This window comes from Oncorhynchus clarkii, chromosome 12 (genome assembly GCF_045791955.1).
Source record: "Oncorhynchus clarkii lewisi isolate Uvic-CL-2024 chromosome 12, UVic_Ocla_1.0, whole genome shotgun sequence".
Taxonomy (NCBI): Eukaryota; Metazoa; Chordata; class Actinopteri; order Salmoniformes; family Salmonidae; genus Oncorhynchus; species Oncorhynchus clarkii.
Window position 1 is genome coordinate 54,629,817 of NC_092158.1, and position 18,177 is coordinate 54,647,993.

The following is an 18,177-nucleotide window of genomic DNA, read 5'->3' on the forward strand; positions in this document are numbered from 1 at the left end:
TCATAGCAAAGGGTCTAAAAAACAAAAATAAGGTCTCTATTTTTTTCGCTTTGACAGAACTTTTTTGTACTTAATCCATTATAGAATAAGGATGTAACGTAACAAAATGTGGAAAAGTAAAGGCTTCTGAATACTTTCCGAATGCACTGCATATCATTAAAAAAAAAAACATTTTTTTTTAAATACTCTCGCAAGAAATCGAATACTACGACCGTTTGGATATTCAAATAACCTAGCCCATCCCTGAAAGAAACACAGAAATCATTGACATCTCTATATGGTGACTTTCACATTAAGAATGAAGACCACACAGGCTGTGTTATGTGGTCTGACCTGGTATCTGTCCATGAGGGAGATGTCCTGCAGGCAGGCCTTGGCTGTGTCCTCCTCTGACATCAGAGTGGACAGCAGGGTCTCCTGCTCCTCCACATCCCCCTTCAGCCTCTCAATGTCCCGGTTCACGTTCTGCAGCCGGTTCCTCAGCTCAGGAAGCTCCTCCTCCTGCAGCTCAGCAATAGACTGCCTGGTGGTTACCACAGCACAGAACAGGGCCTGGGTCAGCAACTCATGTGGATCAACTGAGACGAGAGTAGCATATGGCTTAGGTGGAGAAAGGGTTAAGATAATGGGACATGAGCAGTGGAGCAGGACATTTACAACAGTTTTGAGTGATAATTTCTCTGCCCCAGTCAAACAGCAGCAAGCCATACAAAATGACATATGTTTTTTCTTTCACATCCATCTATTATGAAGTACCAGAACATGATCCTCTCTCACAGGTTATGTGCAGCGGCTGCCTGATCAAGATGTGTGCCTCTGCATTGTACAGGCATCCACTACCATCTAGTGGAAGAAATGCAACCTAATCCAAAAGCCTATCGTCTGCAATGAAAATACACAAGCAGTAAGTACTCCCCGATCCGTTCTAACCTGACAGGTTTGAGAGCCATCATGTCGTCCTTCCTCCTCTCTTTCCTCTTCAGGTCCTGCTCTGTGTTCTTCAGCTTGTCAGGGACCAGGCGCAGCTTGGACTGCATGTCGTTGATGACGTCCTGGAGCTCAGCCTCCGAGGGGAAGATGCGCTGGCACACGGGGCAACAGGGCTCGCCCTCCTCTGTCAGCTGACTGATGAACTGAGTGTACACGGCTGTGGCTCCCGCCAGCATGGCTGAGCGCGCACGCACACACACACACACAGGGTTAATAAGAACTGACATTATTTAAAACAGATCAGAAAATATACAGTACCAGGCAAAAGTTTGGACACACGTACTCATTCCAGGTTTTTTCTTAATTTAACTATTTTTTACATTGTACAATAATAGCGAAGACATCAAAACTAGGAAATAACAAATGGAACCATGTAGTAACAAAAAAAAAATGTTAAATCAAAATATATTTTATATTTGAGATTCTTCAAAGTAGCCAATCTTTGCATTGATTACAGCTTTGTACACTCTTGGCATTCTCTCAACCAGCTTCATGAGGTAGCCACCTGTAATGCATTTCAATTAACGGTATAAATTAAACCGGTATAAATTGAACCCCATATCCAACTCGTGGACCTGTTAGTTACCTCTCTGCTTGGAGGTCTTCTCCAAGTCGTCCTGCAGCTTGCCCAGGTCCTGCTGGAAGTCCTGACTGCCACACACGTTGAACATCTTTTCCTCATAGCTGGCCAGCTGCTGCTCCTTCCTCCTGATCTCTGCTGTGATGTGGCTCTTATTCTGCTCCCCCGACGCCAGCTCCTTACTGCAAGCACAGAAACACATAGACCTCAGCAACTTCTTACTGTAACAACACAAAGACAGAGCAGATACTGTATTCATTTGGCCATGTTTGACAGAAGCACTGACTTGAGCTTGGCTAGTTTCTCCCTGGTAGAGTTGATCTCTTTGGACTTGGAGTGGATCCAGTCCTCCAGCTCCCTCTTCTTAGGGAAGTGACCCAGCAGGGACACCAGATCCTCACTGTGCCTTGACTTGATCTTCCTCACCTGATCTTCTTTATCTGTCTGAGGGAAGAAGAGAGGCCCACAGGCTCATGTTACCACTGGCCAGGTTGAGAGTGACCTCTTGTTCCTTGTCATTGGTCAGGTTTGGGCCACAAACTAAACAACGAAGAGTACATCTTGTATACTCAGGTATACATATATATATATACACACACATGTTTTTTTTTAAACAACAATGCAGACCTGCACAGGGCTCACAACATTTCACACATCTCATTGTCAATCTGTAGATTGACAATATTTTAAGCTGTATAATGTCATTTAGCATATGCTGGTATCTTTAATTCTTGTTCTGAGCTGACACTACCTTATCCTTCTTGAGCATGTCCATCTGTGTGCGTGTGGTGGTGTGTGTGTTAAGGGTCTCCATTTCACGGTCCAGCCGACGCTGTGTGCGGTCCAGCTCAGCTTTGTCCTTCTGGAGCTCCAGCACCTCGGCCTTCAGCCCATCCACATTGGAGCTCTGCACCGCGCTCTCCAGCTCACGCTCCTGCAGAGAGACACCACAGATACACACAGGAATATCATTAACTTCAGTTTCCCCAACTACTACTTAGAGGCAGGACTACTATTCAACATGTAGTCGTTTGCAGCTCTGGATGTTCCTTCGGTTGTCTAAGAAACTCTACGGGGACACTAATTTAAACCCAGGCGTAAACCACATCTAGTAAACACTCCAGAACTTTATCTAAGGGATAAACACATTCACAGATAAAAATCGCAGACAATGTGTTGTGCGCCTACCGCTTTGGTGAGCTCTGTCTCCAGTTCCTGCAGTCGGGAGGAGGAGCCCTCCAGTCTCTGTAGGTCACACTTGACGTTCCTCAGCTCCTGCTGCTTCTTAACCTGCAGGTCTTTCTTCAGCTCCATGGTCCTCTCCAGACCAGTCTTTTTGTCTCGTATCTCATCGATGCTCTGCTGCTTCATGGCCTCCTTCTCTTGTATATCCCTCTGGAACACAGTTTGGAATACAGATGAATGGCTTGGAAGAACAAAGTTATACAACATGAATAGGGCCAGGAGTCAGTTTAGGTTCCGTTTCCTGACCATTAAAACTAGATCAATGGAACAAAGCTGCATTTATCCAAACTTCGTGTGGACGGGACTTTCTCTTACCATGACCTGGTTGGCGGCCTCAGTCTCCTGGTCGAGTCTTTCTTTGACCTGGCGGTTGAAGCTCTGCAGCTGTCTGTCATTGAAGGGGGACCGGTCGTAGCCCTCCATCTCCAGATAGGCTGCCAGGGTTCTCACCTGGGAGTCACGAGCCTTCATGTTCTGGGCATGGCGATCAGCCTCCAGCTGGAGACGACCTGAACGGAGGAGAGAAACACATCAATATCAGAGTAGCACCACTAATGATATTCAACATGATCTATTAGGTTTATTGGTTGCGTGTGTAGACCAACCAATACACATCCTTCTCGTGCAGGGTTTTCCCAAACTCGGTCTTGGGGCCCCCCCCTGGCTGCACCTTTTATTTTTTGCCCTAGCACTGCACAGCTGATTCAAATAACCAAAGTTTGAGTCGGTTATTCAAAACAGCTGTGTAGTGCTAGGGCAAAAACCAAAACATGCACCCAGTAGAGGCCCCAGGTCAGAGTTTGGGAAAACCTGGTTTAGTGCAGGGGTCTTCAACAGGTAGATAGATCATAGCCCACCTATGAGTTGCTTGCCAATTCATTCATGCATTTTTTCACATGTTGCATGCAAACTGTGATAAACCTTCTGGCAAGTGTAGTCCCGTGTGGCTCACTTGGTAGAGCTATATTACTAAATGTAATATAAAATGTACTATCCAATCAAAGCCACATTGACATTATTCTACCCCTGGTTAGCCACCATGTATCAATATCTCCCAATTAATTTCCAGCAATATTGCCCATCTGTCTGCCACACAAACTATGAAATAACACACGTGTTAAAGTGTTATCTTCCATCTTCATGAGGAATGCTTTTCAACAGTTCCCACATATGCTGGCTTCTTTTCCTTCCCTCTGCGGTCCAACTCATCCTAAACCATCTCAATGGGTTGAGGTCGGGTGATCGTAGAGGTCAGGTCATCTGATGCAGCACTCCATCACTCTCCTTGGTCAAATAGCCCTTACACAGCCTGGAGGTGTGTTTTGGGTCACTGTCCTGTTGAATAATAAATGATAGTCCCACTAAGCACAAACCAGATGGGATGCCGCATCGCTGCAGAATGCTGCGGTAGCCATGCTGATTAAGTGTGCTTTGAATTCTAAATAAATCATTGCTAGTATCACCATCCCCACACCATAACACTTCATCCTCCATGATTCACAGTGGGAACTACACATGCGGATATCATCTGTTCACCTACACTGCATCTCACAAAGACACGGCGGTTGGAACCAAAAATCTCCAATTTGGACCCCAGACCAAAGGATAGATTTCCACTGGTCTAATGTCCATTGCTCCCGTTTCTTGGCTCAAGCAAGTCTCTTCTTATTGGTGTCCTTTAGTGATTCACAGTCTCCTCTGAACAGTTGATGTTGAGATGTATCGGTTTCTTGAACTCTGTGAAGCATTTATTTGGCCTGCAATCTGAGGTGAAGTTACTCTCACGAACTTATCCTCTGCAGCAGAGGTAACTCTGGGTCTTCCTTTCCATCTTGTGGGTGGGTACAGACTTTCCCCAAAAACCGTGTCATATTAAAAATGTTTTGCATGTCAGAAATCAAGTCCTCAAGATGTATAACTTTCAAAATACAGCTGGTATGATGCATTTTAAGGTGGAATTTCTCTTTAAGCAATGAAATGGACTCTTCCACCTTTGTTGTTTCTCTATGAATAATTGTAATATTGAGAATACAACAGAAAAAAAATACATGTCTTATACACCAAGGACCGGGAAAGAGCTGCAGGGTAAAGAAAATAAGAATGTGCAGATTTGAAAGCTCGCAATAAGTATTTTTACATTTTTTAAAGTAACTCACATACTAGAAAAGGTTGGAGACCCCTGGTCTAGCGCATCGATAAAGCAAATAAACACTGACAAACTGAAATATAACATGACTTATATGCACCCAACATAGAACTCTTCATGGTTATATAGTATAGTCACTCCAATGTCACACCTTGTTCAACTAGAAGGTCGGACTTGAGGCGGTTGAGTCTCTGGCACTCTCTCACGGCTCGTTCCATCTCCCTCTGGCACTCTGTAAACCTCTTCTCCTTCTCCTTCACTGTCCTCTGGTGATTTTGGTACATCTCCTGCAGCTGCTCATCTGAGCCCTGGAACACCTGAGTTCGGCCACGCAGCCACACAACAGGGCTTTAGTTACACAGGCCACACAGATGGATTGGAACAGGTCTTGGACATGACAGACACAACCATTAAGGATGAAGGAAAGATGCATGAAAGGGAGAGTTCCAAAATGTTACAAGATATTGTCTGAATAAAGATCTGTACTGACTTGTCATCTGTAAATTTAAAGCTGCAGAGTCCAATTCGTTATCTAATAGCATTGAAATTATAGTGCTTTTCCTATACGCTAATTAAGCTCTTCTCAAAATGGACAATTGGTTCTTTGTTAGCAGGTGTTGGGCTCACAAACACACTTATAAAGATGTTCCCCATTGATGAGAATGGAATAGTGTTCTGGTGAAATGCGTGTCACACCTGCTCCATTTTCTCCTCCAGTTCCTGGTTGTCTTCCTCCATCTGCTTCTTCCTGCTGTCTAAAGCCTTGATGTCGTTGTCGAGTTTCATCACTTTTCCCAGATTCTCATCAATGTCAACCAGTCGGTTCTGAAATAAAACAGGTAGAAATACTTAAAAAGCAGTATAAATCTAGACTTTTTCCATTGCATGCCTACATTTAAAATGGAGTTACTGAAAGTAGGCTACTTTTAGATAGGACAAAAACAATTTGTTTAGCATCTAAATTGGCTTCTAAATAACGCTCTATAAAACACTAACATAAGCAGATGTAAACCATTCATCTTGTCTAGAACTAATTATCTATGGAATGAGGTCACACCTCCAGGGGTTCGATCTGGCCCTCTATCTTCTGTACGGCATCTTTGGAGGAGGCCAGCTGGGTCTCCTTGCTGGCAAGCAGCTCCCTGATCTCGAGGGCTTTCTCCTTGTTCAGTTTCAGGAACTTCAGCTCCACCTGGCACTCTCTCACCTCGTTAGACTGCTTGAGCCTCAGCTGCCTCAGCGTCTCCAGCACCTTGATGTACCTGACAAGGGGAGGGAGGGAAAATTGTTGGTTCACAGCTAAATCCTTTATATCCATCAGGGTTGGAGTTAATTCCACAAATTCTAATCTAATTAAATGACCATTTAATTCAAATTCCTCTCAATTCCATAAAGTACATTCCCAATTCAATATAATCCCCAACAATTCCACTAATTCCAATTTAATTCCCTTAGGCTTTCAGGCTGATCATGTCACACTTGAAACGGCTTTGCTATACTGGAAATATAGATGTACAAGTGGAAACAAACCGTGGAGTAAATTTTTGATAATTGAATCCCAATTCAAGTAATTTCCAAATATTCATATTTCTACAAATCAATTCAACTGTCTAATTCCAATTCAAGAATTTAATAAGAATTTCAAATTAAATTCCCTGATGAAATCAAATCAAAGTTTATTTGTCACGTGCGCCGAATACAACAAGTGTAGATAGGGAAGTAAAGAAAAAACAACAGTAAAATGACAGGCTATATACAGTAGCGAGGCTATAAAATGTAGTGAGGCTACATACAGACACCGGATAGTCAGGTTGATTGAGGTAGCATGTACATGTAGATATGGTTAAAGTGACTATGCATATATGATGAACAGAGAGTAGCAGTAGCTAACAACATGCTGTTGTGAGTAAAGCAATACTAACCACAGAAAAGACAGCTAAGTTCCAATAAAATGGGCAGAAGTGTGACTCTGAAAAACACTACTCTAAGAGTACCTTGTGGCTGAGAAGATAGCATCAAATTTGTTCTTGAGGGGCTTCCCTTCTCCCAGGGGCCAGTTGGACTCCTCTTGGTGACAAAAGATGACATGGTCGAGGACAGCTTTGGACACACCCAGGGCTGAGATCATCTCTCTGTCCAGCTCTGCACATTTGGAGCTCAGGCTCACCTTCTCTCCATGCCTGGGAAAGCATCAATGTTTAAAAAAGGTCCAGTGCATTCAAAAACACACATGCATTCAAAAGTTTGGGGTAACTTAGAAATAACCTTGTTTTTAAAAGAAAGGCACATTTTTTGTCCATTAAAATAACAAAATGATCAGAAATACAGTTTAGACATTGTTTATGTTGTAAATTACTATTGTAGCTGGAAATGGCTGATTTTAACGGGATATCTACATACGCGTACAGAGGCCCATTATCAGCAACCATCACTCCTGTGTTCCAATGGCACGTTGTGTTAGCTAATCCAAGTTTATAATTTTAAAAGGCTAATTGGTCATTAGAAAACCCTTTTGCAATTATGTTAGCTTAGCTGAAAACCGTTGTGGCGATTTAAAGAAGCAATAAAACTGGCTTTCTTTAGACTAGTTGAGTATCTGGAGCATCAGTATTTGGGGGTTTGATTATAGGCTCAAAATGTCCAGAAACAGAACTTTCTTCTGAAACTCCGTCAGTCTATTGTTGTTCTGAGAAATGAAGGCTATTCAATGCGAGAAATTGCCAAGAAACTGAAGATATCGTACAACACTGGACTACTTCCTTCACAGCACAGCGCAAACGGTCTCTAACCAGAATAGAAAGAGTGGGAGGCCCCGGTGCACAACTGAGTAAAAGACAAGTACATCAGTGTGCTTTTCTTTTTAAAAAAAGGACATTTCTAAGTGACCCCAAACTTTTGAACGGTAGTGTATATAGAGTACTATGGATGCACGATATATCGGTGAACATATCAGAATCGGACGATATTAGATAAAAATGACAATGTCTAGTATGACGCCCCGATGTGCAAAACCGATTTCAAAGCTGACGTGCATACCTATATAACGTAGAGGTACACGATGTAATGACGCCATGTAAAATTTTGCACTATATATGTGCAACACAGCATTCCTAAACTAGCTCACAATGTCTGCTGTGTGGATCGAGCATTCATTTGAAAGAGTAATCATTTCAGCGAGACAACTCAAAGGCGAAATCCATTAAAGCCAAGATAATGGAATTCATTGCCCTTGACAATCAACTGTTCTCTATCGTGGGTGATGTTGGCTTTCGCTGACTGGTCGAGCACCAGTACACACTACCAAGTGTGCCATTTTTTCACAGTAATAGCGTCACTACTATTAGCGCCACAACATACATACTATGGAACACCATTTGGGTCTTTGCATGTCAAAAAAAGATACAGTAGCACTGTCAAAGCTGTACAGAAAAGTCTGCAAACAAGCAAACACCGGCCATGAACGATGCGTTTACAATAGAGCGTTGGCAATAAAGCATAATTTGTTCAACCACAACTTCTGGGGTAGCTTGCTTTAGCTTGGTATCTAGCTAGCACCAATACAAACAGCCTGAAAACATTGGCCAGTAGAAACTGCAGTCATTTTCATTATTCTTAGCAATGATTCAGGAATCCTTGTGATGAAGTATTAGCTAGTTTGCCACTTGTTGTCCTATTGAAATTGAAAAACTTCTGTTCATGAAAATAAATAGCTAGTCAGCAACTTAACCCTGTTGCCCAAAGCTAACTTTATAAGCAGCCAGCTAGTTTAATCTGGCTAGTGAGGCTCGACCGCACCAGGTTGAGTTGTGAAGCTAGCCACAATAAGGATTAGGCACAATAGTGGAATTTGCAGTTTGCCTTCAAAATAAAAGTGTGTAATTTACAGTAATGCAAATGAATACAAATAGTACAATTATGTCATACTTCTATTTTGAAGGCTAACCACAAAGTCCACTATTGTAGCTAGTCCTTATTGTTGCTAGCTTTACATAGATGGTCCGACCACCATTAATCACAAAACTGTCTTATAAATTAGGGTTATTTTAGATGATACCTAGTGATAGTTAGCTAGCTACTGAAACAAGTTTCATGTATCTTTTTTCACACGCAACGACCCAAACGGCATTCCATAGAAATCCTGGTTAAAGAATGAAACGACTGAACAAATGAACAACGTAACAGCACAGCAAGTAAGTGAAATAAATAGGTTTTGATTTTGTTTCTGTTAATGGGGACATACATCAATGCCAACAAAATTACTTTTTGGCCAGGGTGTGTGTAACCTTTATTTAACTAGGCATGTCAGTTAAGAACAAATTCATACTTACAATGACGGCCCGGACAACACTGGGCCAATTGTGTGCCGCACTATGGGACTCCCAATCCCGGCCGGATGTGATACAGCCTGGATTCGAACCAGTGACTGTAGTGACACCTCTTGCACAGACGCAGTGCCTTAGACCGCTGCATCCATGTGTGTGTTTTAACTATTAAACTGTTCTAGAATGCTTAAAAAGGCAACTAACATTGTAAATATCGGTATTGGCTTTATTTTATTTATTTATAATCGGAATCGACCAAAAATGTCATATTGGTGCATCACTATACAGTACCAGTCAAAAGTTGACACACCTACTCATTCAAGGGTTTATCTTTATTTTTCACATTGTAGAATAATAGTGAAGACATCAAAACTATGAAATAACACATATGGAATCATGTACAGTTGTGGCAAAATATTAATTTCCAAAGTTTGCTGCTTCAGTGTCTTTAGATATTTTTGTCAGATGTTACTATGGAATACTGAAGTATAATTACAAGCATTTCATAAGTGTCAAATACTTTTGACAATTACATGAAGTTGATGCAAAGAGTTAATATTTGCAGTGTTCACCCTTCTTTTCAAGACCTCTGCAATCCACCCTGGCATGCTGTCAATTAACTTTTGGGCCACAACCTGACTGATGGCAGCCCTTTCTTGCATAATCAATGCTTGGAGTTTGTCAGATTTTGTGGGGTTTTGTTTGTCCTCCCGCCTCTTGACCACAAATTCTCAATGAGATTAAGGTCTGGGGAGTTTCCTGTCCATGGACCCAAAATATCAATGTTTTGTTCCCCGAGCCACTTAGTTATCACTTTTGCCTTATGGCAAGGTGCTCCACCATGCTGGAAAAGGCATTCGTCACCAAACTGTTCCTGGATGGTTGGGAGAAGTTGCTCTCGGAGGATGTGTTGGTACCATTCTTTATTCATGGCTGTGTTCTGAGTGCAAAATTGTGAGTGAGCCCACTCCCTTGGCTGAGAAGAAACCCCACACATGAATGGTCTCAGGATGCTTTACTGTTGGCATGACACAGGACTGATGGTAGCACTCACCTTGTCTTCTCCGGACAAGCTTTTTTCCGGATGCCCCAAACAATCGGAAAGGGGATTCATCAGAGAAAATGACTACCTCAGGCCTCAGCAGTCCAATCCCTGTACCTTCTGCAGAATATCAGTACTGATGTGTCCTGATGTTTTGCTGCCCTTCTTGACACCAGGCCATCTTCCAAAAAGTATTTGTATCACTGTGCGTGCAGATTAGAGGTTGACCGATTAATCGGAATGGCCGATTAATTAGGGCCGATTTCAAGTTTTCATAATAATCGGAAATCTGTATTTTTTGGGGCACCGATTTGCCGATTAAAAAAAAAACACCTTTATTTAACTAGGCAAGTCAGTTAAGAACACATTCTTATTTTCAATGACGGCCTAGGAACGGTGGGTTAACTGCCTCGTTCAGGGGTAGAAAGACGGATCCCCCGAACTGAGAAGGTGAAAATCTAATCTTGCAACCTTACAGTTAACTAGTCCAACGCAATAACGACCTGCTTCTCTTTCGTTGCACTCCACAAGGAGACTGACTGCCTGTTACGCAAATGCAGTAAGCCAAGGTAAGTTGCTAGCTAGCATTAAACTTCTTATAAAAAACAATCATAATCACTAGTTAACTACACATGGTTGATGATATTACCTAGCGTGTCCTGTGTTGCATATAATCTGACTGAGCATACAAGCATCTAAGTATCTGACTGAGCGGTGATAGGCAGAAGCAGGCGATTCATTAAAACAGCACTTTCGTGCGTTTTGCCAGCAGCTCTTCGTTGTGCGTCAAGCATTGCGCTGTTTATGACTTCAAACCTATCAACTCCTGAGATGAGGCTGGTGTGACCGAAGTGAAATGGCTGGCTAGTTAGCGCGCTCCAATAGCGTTTCAAACTTCACTCGCTATGAGCCTTGGGGTGGTTGTTTCCCTTGCTCTTCATGGGTAACGCTGCTTCGATGTGGTGGCTGTTGTCGTTGTGTTGCTGGTTCGAGCCCAGGGAGGAGCGAGGAGAGGGATGAAGCTATACTGTTACACTGTTACATTTCCAGTGAACGGAAATCTTAACACTACAGCATACAACGACATTCTAGATGATTATGTGCTTCCTACTCTGTGGCAACAGTTTGGGAAAGGCCCTTTCCTGTTTCAGCATGACAATGCCCCGTGCACAAAGTGAGGTTCATACAGAAATGGTTTTCGAGATCGGTGTGGAAGAACTTGACTGGACAGAGTCCTGACATCAACATGTAGGGCTGCATGATATGAGCCAAAAAAACTAAATATTGTGATTTGACTTGCGAAATTGATCAAAACACTTGGGGGAAATTGTTGGAATCATGGAAATAATTATTGGGCACTTAAAAAAAAACGTCAATTTTACCATCTTTTCGTGGTATCCAATTATTAGTAGTTACTATCTTGTCTCATCGCTACAACTCCCGTACGGGCTCGGGAGAGACGAAGGTTGAAAGCCATGCATCTAAACTTCCGACGTCAACTGTATATTGGTTGTCACGCTCAACTAATAAAGCCTAACTTTGCGTAAGCCATTTTATAAACATTTGAATGCCGAAGGTGACGCTCTCGATGGTCACCAATCGAAGCGAGCTGTTCGCAGCTGTTTGACTAGGCTACTAATATTGCCTGGGATTTTTCAGCATGAAAAATGACTTGTAGATCAATGACTGTCAACATAATTATGTGATAAGTTCAACACTGATGGAGAGGACGGCTGTATTTTCGGAAGGAATAAATAAATAAATTTGAGCCCCGATTAAAATTGGTGAATGGGCAATTCGTAACATTTGAATAGATTTTCTGACCAATGCATGTTGCATTTGGATTGCATCATTTGGATTGGTTTGGGGGTCCCGCGGACCAATTACACATCTGAACCAGGACTGTTGCGTAGCGGTGAATCGTTACATCCCTAATATGCGTGATGTAAAGAAAATACAAAAATAAATGTCTGTCTCATAACATTGTCATAAATATGCTCTCCAGTCTGTCTATAGGCTACAGAAAAAACACATAATAAAGAGTAGTAGCCTGTAGGCTACATGACTTTAGATTTAGAGTCCTGTGTGGCTCAGCTGGTAACGCATGGCTCTTGCAATGTCAGGGTTGTGGGCTCGATTCCTATGGGGGATCAGTACGAAAAAAGTAAGAAAATGTATGAACTCACAAGTGTATGTCGCTCTGGATAAGAACGTCTGCTAAATGACAAAAATGTCAATGTAAAAATAGAGAACAAGCATAGTTTAGGTGTGGCAGGTACCCTAGCGGTTAAGAGCGTTGGGCCAATAATCTAAGGGTTGCCGATTCGAATACCTGAGCCGACTAGGTGAAATATATGTTGATGTGCCCTTGAGAAAGGCACTTAACCCTAATTTCTCCTCTAAGTCGCTGTGGATAAGAGCATCTACTAAATGCCTAAAATGATTGTATTTTTTTTTTAAATAAAGATTTAATGTTAGAGGACTCGATAACAGCACACTGGAGAGGCGCTCTGGGCATGGACACTAAAATATTTTGCGACTCTGACTTCAGCGGGCACAGCTTATCATGGGACGGCAAAGGAGCTCACCTAAATGGCCCATAATAGGGATGTTAATACCGAAAATAAATTTGACCGGTCATGCTTATCGGGCTATAGATTGGCATAATTGTGTGGCATTTATTTGAGGCGTGTGTATTTGTTGTCATGCATCTTATTTATCACACAGCATACAGAGCCTAGTTTGAGGAGCGGAATATCCTATCACCTGTCAGACAGTGTGAAAGTAGCTCCTCAAAAAGCATATACTGGAATGAAACCTGATTTTGTAAGCCCAGTTATTGCGCAACAAATAATTCTAAATGCAATCACGTGTTAAAAACTTTGCTGGCCACGATTAAAAAGGAGCTATTTCTATACCTCAACTCTTTAATTAAAGTGTGCCACCCATTTGGGTGCATAGGCAATATGCCTGTCTACCTCTGACAATCAGCACGTCCCCCACCACTTTGCAATGGGAGCTTGAGGCAGTAAAATTGTTTGAAACCTGAACGTTTTCCTTCAAATAATGAGGAGCGTCTTGCATTGCCAAATCCATCCATAGAAACGAGGAAATTATGTTATAGACTTCCTCATGCCATTAACCAGCAATTCTCTCCTGTTCTATTGGTATTCAAATCAACTTTATTCCATTGTCCAGAAGCCAAAAGCACAATCCTAGTCATATTAGAAATCCATCATTGTTGTTGCTATTGGATTACCCCACTAAGTTTCTAACAGATGTTCATCTCGGTCACATATGGAACTGCTTATATTAGGTACGCTGTTTAGAACTGCGTTTTCCACTAATTGCATTTTATTAGTTGCTTCATTACAGTAGTTGCATGTTTAATAATAGGCTATATCCTTTTGACTAAGACGATAGGCTTGCTTTGTTTCCATTAAGCTCTTAACAAGGCGAAGCAAGAGTCCGAAATAAGCCCAATGCGTTTCTATGGGCTTATTTTGGGCCTAAGCTTGTCGCCTGCCTTCCGCCTTGGGAAGACTTACATTGCTAGGGCGGAAATATAAGCATCTCATCATTATATACAGATCTCTGATAGTATGTTCTGTTGGTCACGTCATTTTACTGTAAGGACTTCTTTTTTTTACCGTTTGAGGGGTTAATGAGGGTCAATTAGTCGGCGGCAAAATTGACAAAAATGTATATCCCTAGTCCATATAATGTGTATATGTTTTCGGAGAGAATTATGTGTCGCGTTGTGTTGTTGGAGGTGTGTCAATCAGCTTAGCTCGGAAAATGTCCCCCTCGTCAACTTTCGACCCTAGGCACCTGCCAAATGGGTGGTCCGGTCCTGTGTACAATATAGTTCCTACCACTTCTCTTGAACATATTCTGTGGTTAAGGTAGAGTAACACGCAAACTCACTTGATCCTGGTGATGACCCCCTCCAGACTTCTGAACTCAGTCTTCTTGCCCTTCTGTGTTGCCTGCATGGACCTTTGAACTGCCACCTTCTCTCCATTTAGATCGGTGAACTGCAGTCGGATCTGAGCTCGCACGTCAGTCTCATGAGCATCCTAACACACCAAAGGCAATATTAGGTACATCTTATGCATGACAACCAGGGCCTAGGAACTGTGTATGCCACGGAGGATGCTATAAAAACAAGTCCTGGGTTTTCGCTGACGAGAAAAAACCTCCAGGCCTTTGTTATGAATAATGTTGACAAACATTCATATTTCTCTGCTTTGCATTGATGTATAAACAAACTCACTTGCAATGCCAACCAAGACAGACAGAGGTCCTCACCTTTGGATCATGAACAAATGTATTCCCTTTGCTTCCTGGGGGAAATTCACCAGCTGTTACATACTTCAGACACTCAATGATAGTCTGTGGCCAGAGGAGGAAAAAAAAGAGGATTAAAATAAGTCCTTGAATCTACCAGCATAGCTAACTGTCTGCAATGCACACCAACCAATGGAAACAGGCTAGGTCAAAATCATACAATACTGTGCATCTCGCACCCACTATCCCATCAAGAAGTGTGATAAGGTTTTGCATTTATCGGCTAATGATCCCTTTCTATGGTAATGTCAATGAATGTAATACTAACTTTTTTTTTGTTGCAGGGCAGCATACAAGTTGTATAAATCTCATGCAACCTACCGTTTTACCAGCACCATTGGGTCCCACTAACACAGTCAAGGGATTAAAGAATGATATGACTTGTTTGTCTTTGTCTTCCACTCCAAAGCTCCTCACACCGAGGATGCTCATCTTCTCAATTCTGGACATCTTTGCACCTTTATTGGGTTCAGCTGGGGAACAAGAGCTTAAATGAGCATTCTCAGCAGATGCCAACTTCTAATTGCAAAAGTAATTTAATTACCGAAAGAGCAAACAAGCATGTAATTGGCTCGTGAAAACACCCCCTAGTCTCGTGTGACCCCACTGACAGTTTGGGTCAAATCTTTGTTGAACGTTTGCTATCTAACCTATCCTGCGGTGTTTAGCTCCACCCAGTGTACAAAACATTAAGAACACCTGCCCTTTCCATGACAGACTGACCAGGAGAAAGCTATGACCCCTTATTGATGTCCACTTCAATCAGTGTAGATGACGGAGAGGAGACAGTTGAAAGCTGCACTATGCAGAAATCGCTCCGCCATTTCCTAAAATTCTAGTGTCTAATTTCAATGTGACAAAACAAGCATGTACAGTGCCTTCATAAAGTATTCAGACCCCTTGCCCTTTTCCACTTTGTTTCATTACAGCCTTCCTCTAAAATGGATGAAAGAATAACGTACAAAAAAATTATGAAATTAACAAAAAAAAAGAAGCTCAGGAATCTATACCCCATAATGACAAAGTAAAAACAGGTTCAAACATTGTCGAAAATGTATTTAAAAAAAAAACAGAAATACCTTATTTACAGAAGTATTCAGACCCTTTGCTATGAGACAAAATTGAGCTCAGGTGCATGTTGTTTCCATTGATCATCCTTCAAAATGTTTGTACCCTTTCATTGGGGTCCAATTATGGTAAAGCCAAAAGATTGGACATGATTTGGAAAGGCACACACGTCTATATAAGGTCCCACAGTTTACAGCGCATGTCAGAGCAAAAACCAGGCCATGAGGTTGAAGTACTTGTCCGTAGTGCTCGAGACAGGATTGTGTTGAGGCACAGATCTGGGGAAGGGTTCCTCTGTGGAGATGAGAACCTTCCAGAAGGACAACCATCTCTACAGCGCTCCACCAATCAAGCCTTTATAGTAGAGTGGCCCAAAGGAAGACACTCTTCAGTAAAAGGGACATGACAGCCCACTTGGAGTTTGCCAAAAGGCACCTAAAGACACTCAGACCATGAGAAACGTGATCATCTTTGGCCTGAATGCCAACCGTCATGTATGGAGGAAACCAAGCACCATCCCTATGGTGACGGCAGCATCATGCTGTGGGGATGTTTTTCACGGCAGTGACTGGAAGACTAGTCAGTATCGAGGCAAAGATGAACAGAGCAAAGTACAGAGAGATCCTTGATGAAAACCTGCTCAGGACCTCAGACTGGAGCCCGGAGCCCGGACTTGAACCTGATCGAGCATCTCTTTGGAGAGACCTGAAAATAGCTGTGCAGCCACGTTCCCCATCCAACCTGACAGAGCTTGAGAGGATCTGCAGAGAAGAATGCAAGAAACTCCCCAAATGCAAGTGTGCTAAGCTTGTAGTGTCCTACCCAAGAACACTTAAGGCTGTAATCACTGCCAAAGGTGCTTCAACAAATTACTGAGTAAAGGGCCTGAATAATTTTAATACATTTGTAAAAACCTGTTTTTGCTTTGTCATTACAGGGTATTTGTGTGTAGATTGTTTTTTTTCATCAATTTAATCAATTTTAAAATAAGGCTGTAACCTAACAATGTGGAAAAAGTCAAGGGGTCTGAATACTTTCCAAAGGCATTATTTTTCACTTAAGAAAAATAAGTGTTAACGGCAATGTCTTGTAAGTAAGCGTTTCACTGTAAGGTTGTATTCGGCGCATGTGACAAATACAATTTGTTTTGCATAGTGTATCATTGTACAATTCAAACAGCTGTGAAATATATTTTCCATAACCTAAAATATTGTATTTTCTGCTGTTTAAGGTTGGTGTAAAAAAAGAGAGAAAAAAAGAACGCAAATAGCGAACACACCTACCGTTTCGTAGACTTACCTTCAATTTAAAAAAACAAAACACATAGAACTCACCTTCCTATGTGAATTTGGTCGGGTTGGCCAAAAAGTTAAAACTTCATACAATTGAGACATGGATTGCGTATGTGTTTCATTCAGACGTTGAACGGGCAAGACAACATATCTTACTACCTTAGAATGGATTATGTTAGTAGCTGCCATGCACTCCGGCTTGTGTCAAGAAATGCAACGCTGCTGGGTTTCTCACGCTCAACAGTTTTCCGTGTGTATTAAGAATGGCCTACCACCCAAAGGACATCTTGACACAACCGTGGGAAGCATTGGAGTCAACCTGGGCCAGCATCCCTGTAGAACTCTTTCGACATCTTGTAGAGTCCACGCCCCAACAAATTGAGGCTTTTCGGTGAGGGCAAACTCAATACTAGGGAGGTGTTCTTAAAATGTTTTGTACACTGTATATTGTAACCTAGAAGCTAGCTATTCATTTGGAAACATTGCAAAAGCACAGTATCGATTTGGACTACACGGGCATGTGTGATTTTTTAACAGCAATGACCAGATCATGTCTAACAAGCTAACGTTACTGGTAGCTAGCTAGCAAGCAAACTTCGAAAGCTAACGTTAGCTTAGAGACCAACAGCGAATTACTTTTCACTATTTAAAATGTGTGAACAGAAAGACCAACACTTGCAATAAGAAGAATGTACGGAGGCATCTTGAGACAATAAAGCATGTCGAAAAAAATTACCTGATTTTTTTTAGCAGCGAAAGTTCTTACTAGACTTGCCGCGCTGACCAAAACCGTGACGTCGCAGCATCCGCTCATCAAACGCAACTACCGGTGTTATTACTTTTTTTGTCCAGTAGAGGGCAGGCAAAAACTGTGGGTCAGATGTGTTGTGGCCTAAGAAGAAAAAAATACTTGATATCTTCGTCTTTGAGATTTGATTGGCGGATCGCATCCAATTTTTAGGTGCGTACTGTACTAGTGTGTGAGGCCATTCAGAGACTACCTACGTTATATTCTTTGATACAATAATAACTAATAAATAAAATGAAAATTGCCCTCTCTCTAAAAAACACACCACCCATTCCATTATTTAACTATGACTAGTCCTACTCCAGACCAACGGTCTGAGAGGGCATATCACTAC

The 18,177-nt window shown here is 42.0% G+C and overlaps 1 protein-coding gene across 2 annotated transcripts in view; it reads right to left on the reverse strand.

Moving 5' to 3' along the window:
• LOC139420818 (RAD50 homolog, double strand break repair protein) overlaps window positions 1–17,860 on the reverse strand; it is a 44,192-nt gene extending 26,332 nt beyond the window's left edge. The window contains exons 1-15 of one of the 2 annotated variants that reach the window (XM_071171121.1): window positions 17,772–17,860; window positions 14,997–15,148; window positions 14,637–14,720; window positions 14,253–14,404; window positions 6,956–7,141; window positions 6,019–6,223; window positions 5,658–5,786; window positions 5,113–5,278; window positions 3,131–3,324; window positions 2,759–2,965; window positions 2,322–2,504; window positions 1,857–2,014; window positions 1,577–1,752; window positions 931–1,168; window positions 334–523 (exon numbers count right to left, since the gene is read on the reverse strand). In XM_071171121.1, coding sequence (XP_071027222.1) covers window positions 334–523; window positions 931–1,168; window positions 1,577–1,752; window positions 1,857–2,014; window positions 2,322–2,504; window positions 2,759–2,965; window positions 3,131–3,324; window positions 5,113–5,278; window positions 5,658–5,786; window positions 6,019–6,223; window positions 6,956–7,141; window positions 14,253–14,404; window positions 14,637–14,720; window positions 14,997–15,125 — 2,397 coding nt within the window. In that variant the 5' untranslated portion in view covers window positions 15,126–15,148; window positions 17,772–17,860. Of the gene's footprint in view, window positions 1–333; window positions 524–930; window positions 1,169–1,576; window positions 1,753–1,856; window positions 2,015–2,321; window positions 2,505–2,758; window positions 2,966–3,130; window positions 3,325–5,112; window positions 5,279–5,657; window positions 5,787–6,018; window positions 6,224–6,955; window positions 7,142–14,252; window positions 14,405–14,636; window positions 14,721–14,996; window positions 15,411–17,771 lie in introns of those variants that run through there. The other variant, XM_071171123.1, reaches the window with a different exon arrangement.
• Window positions 17,861–18,177: the final 317 nt, after the last annotated feature.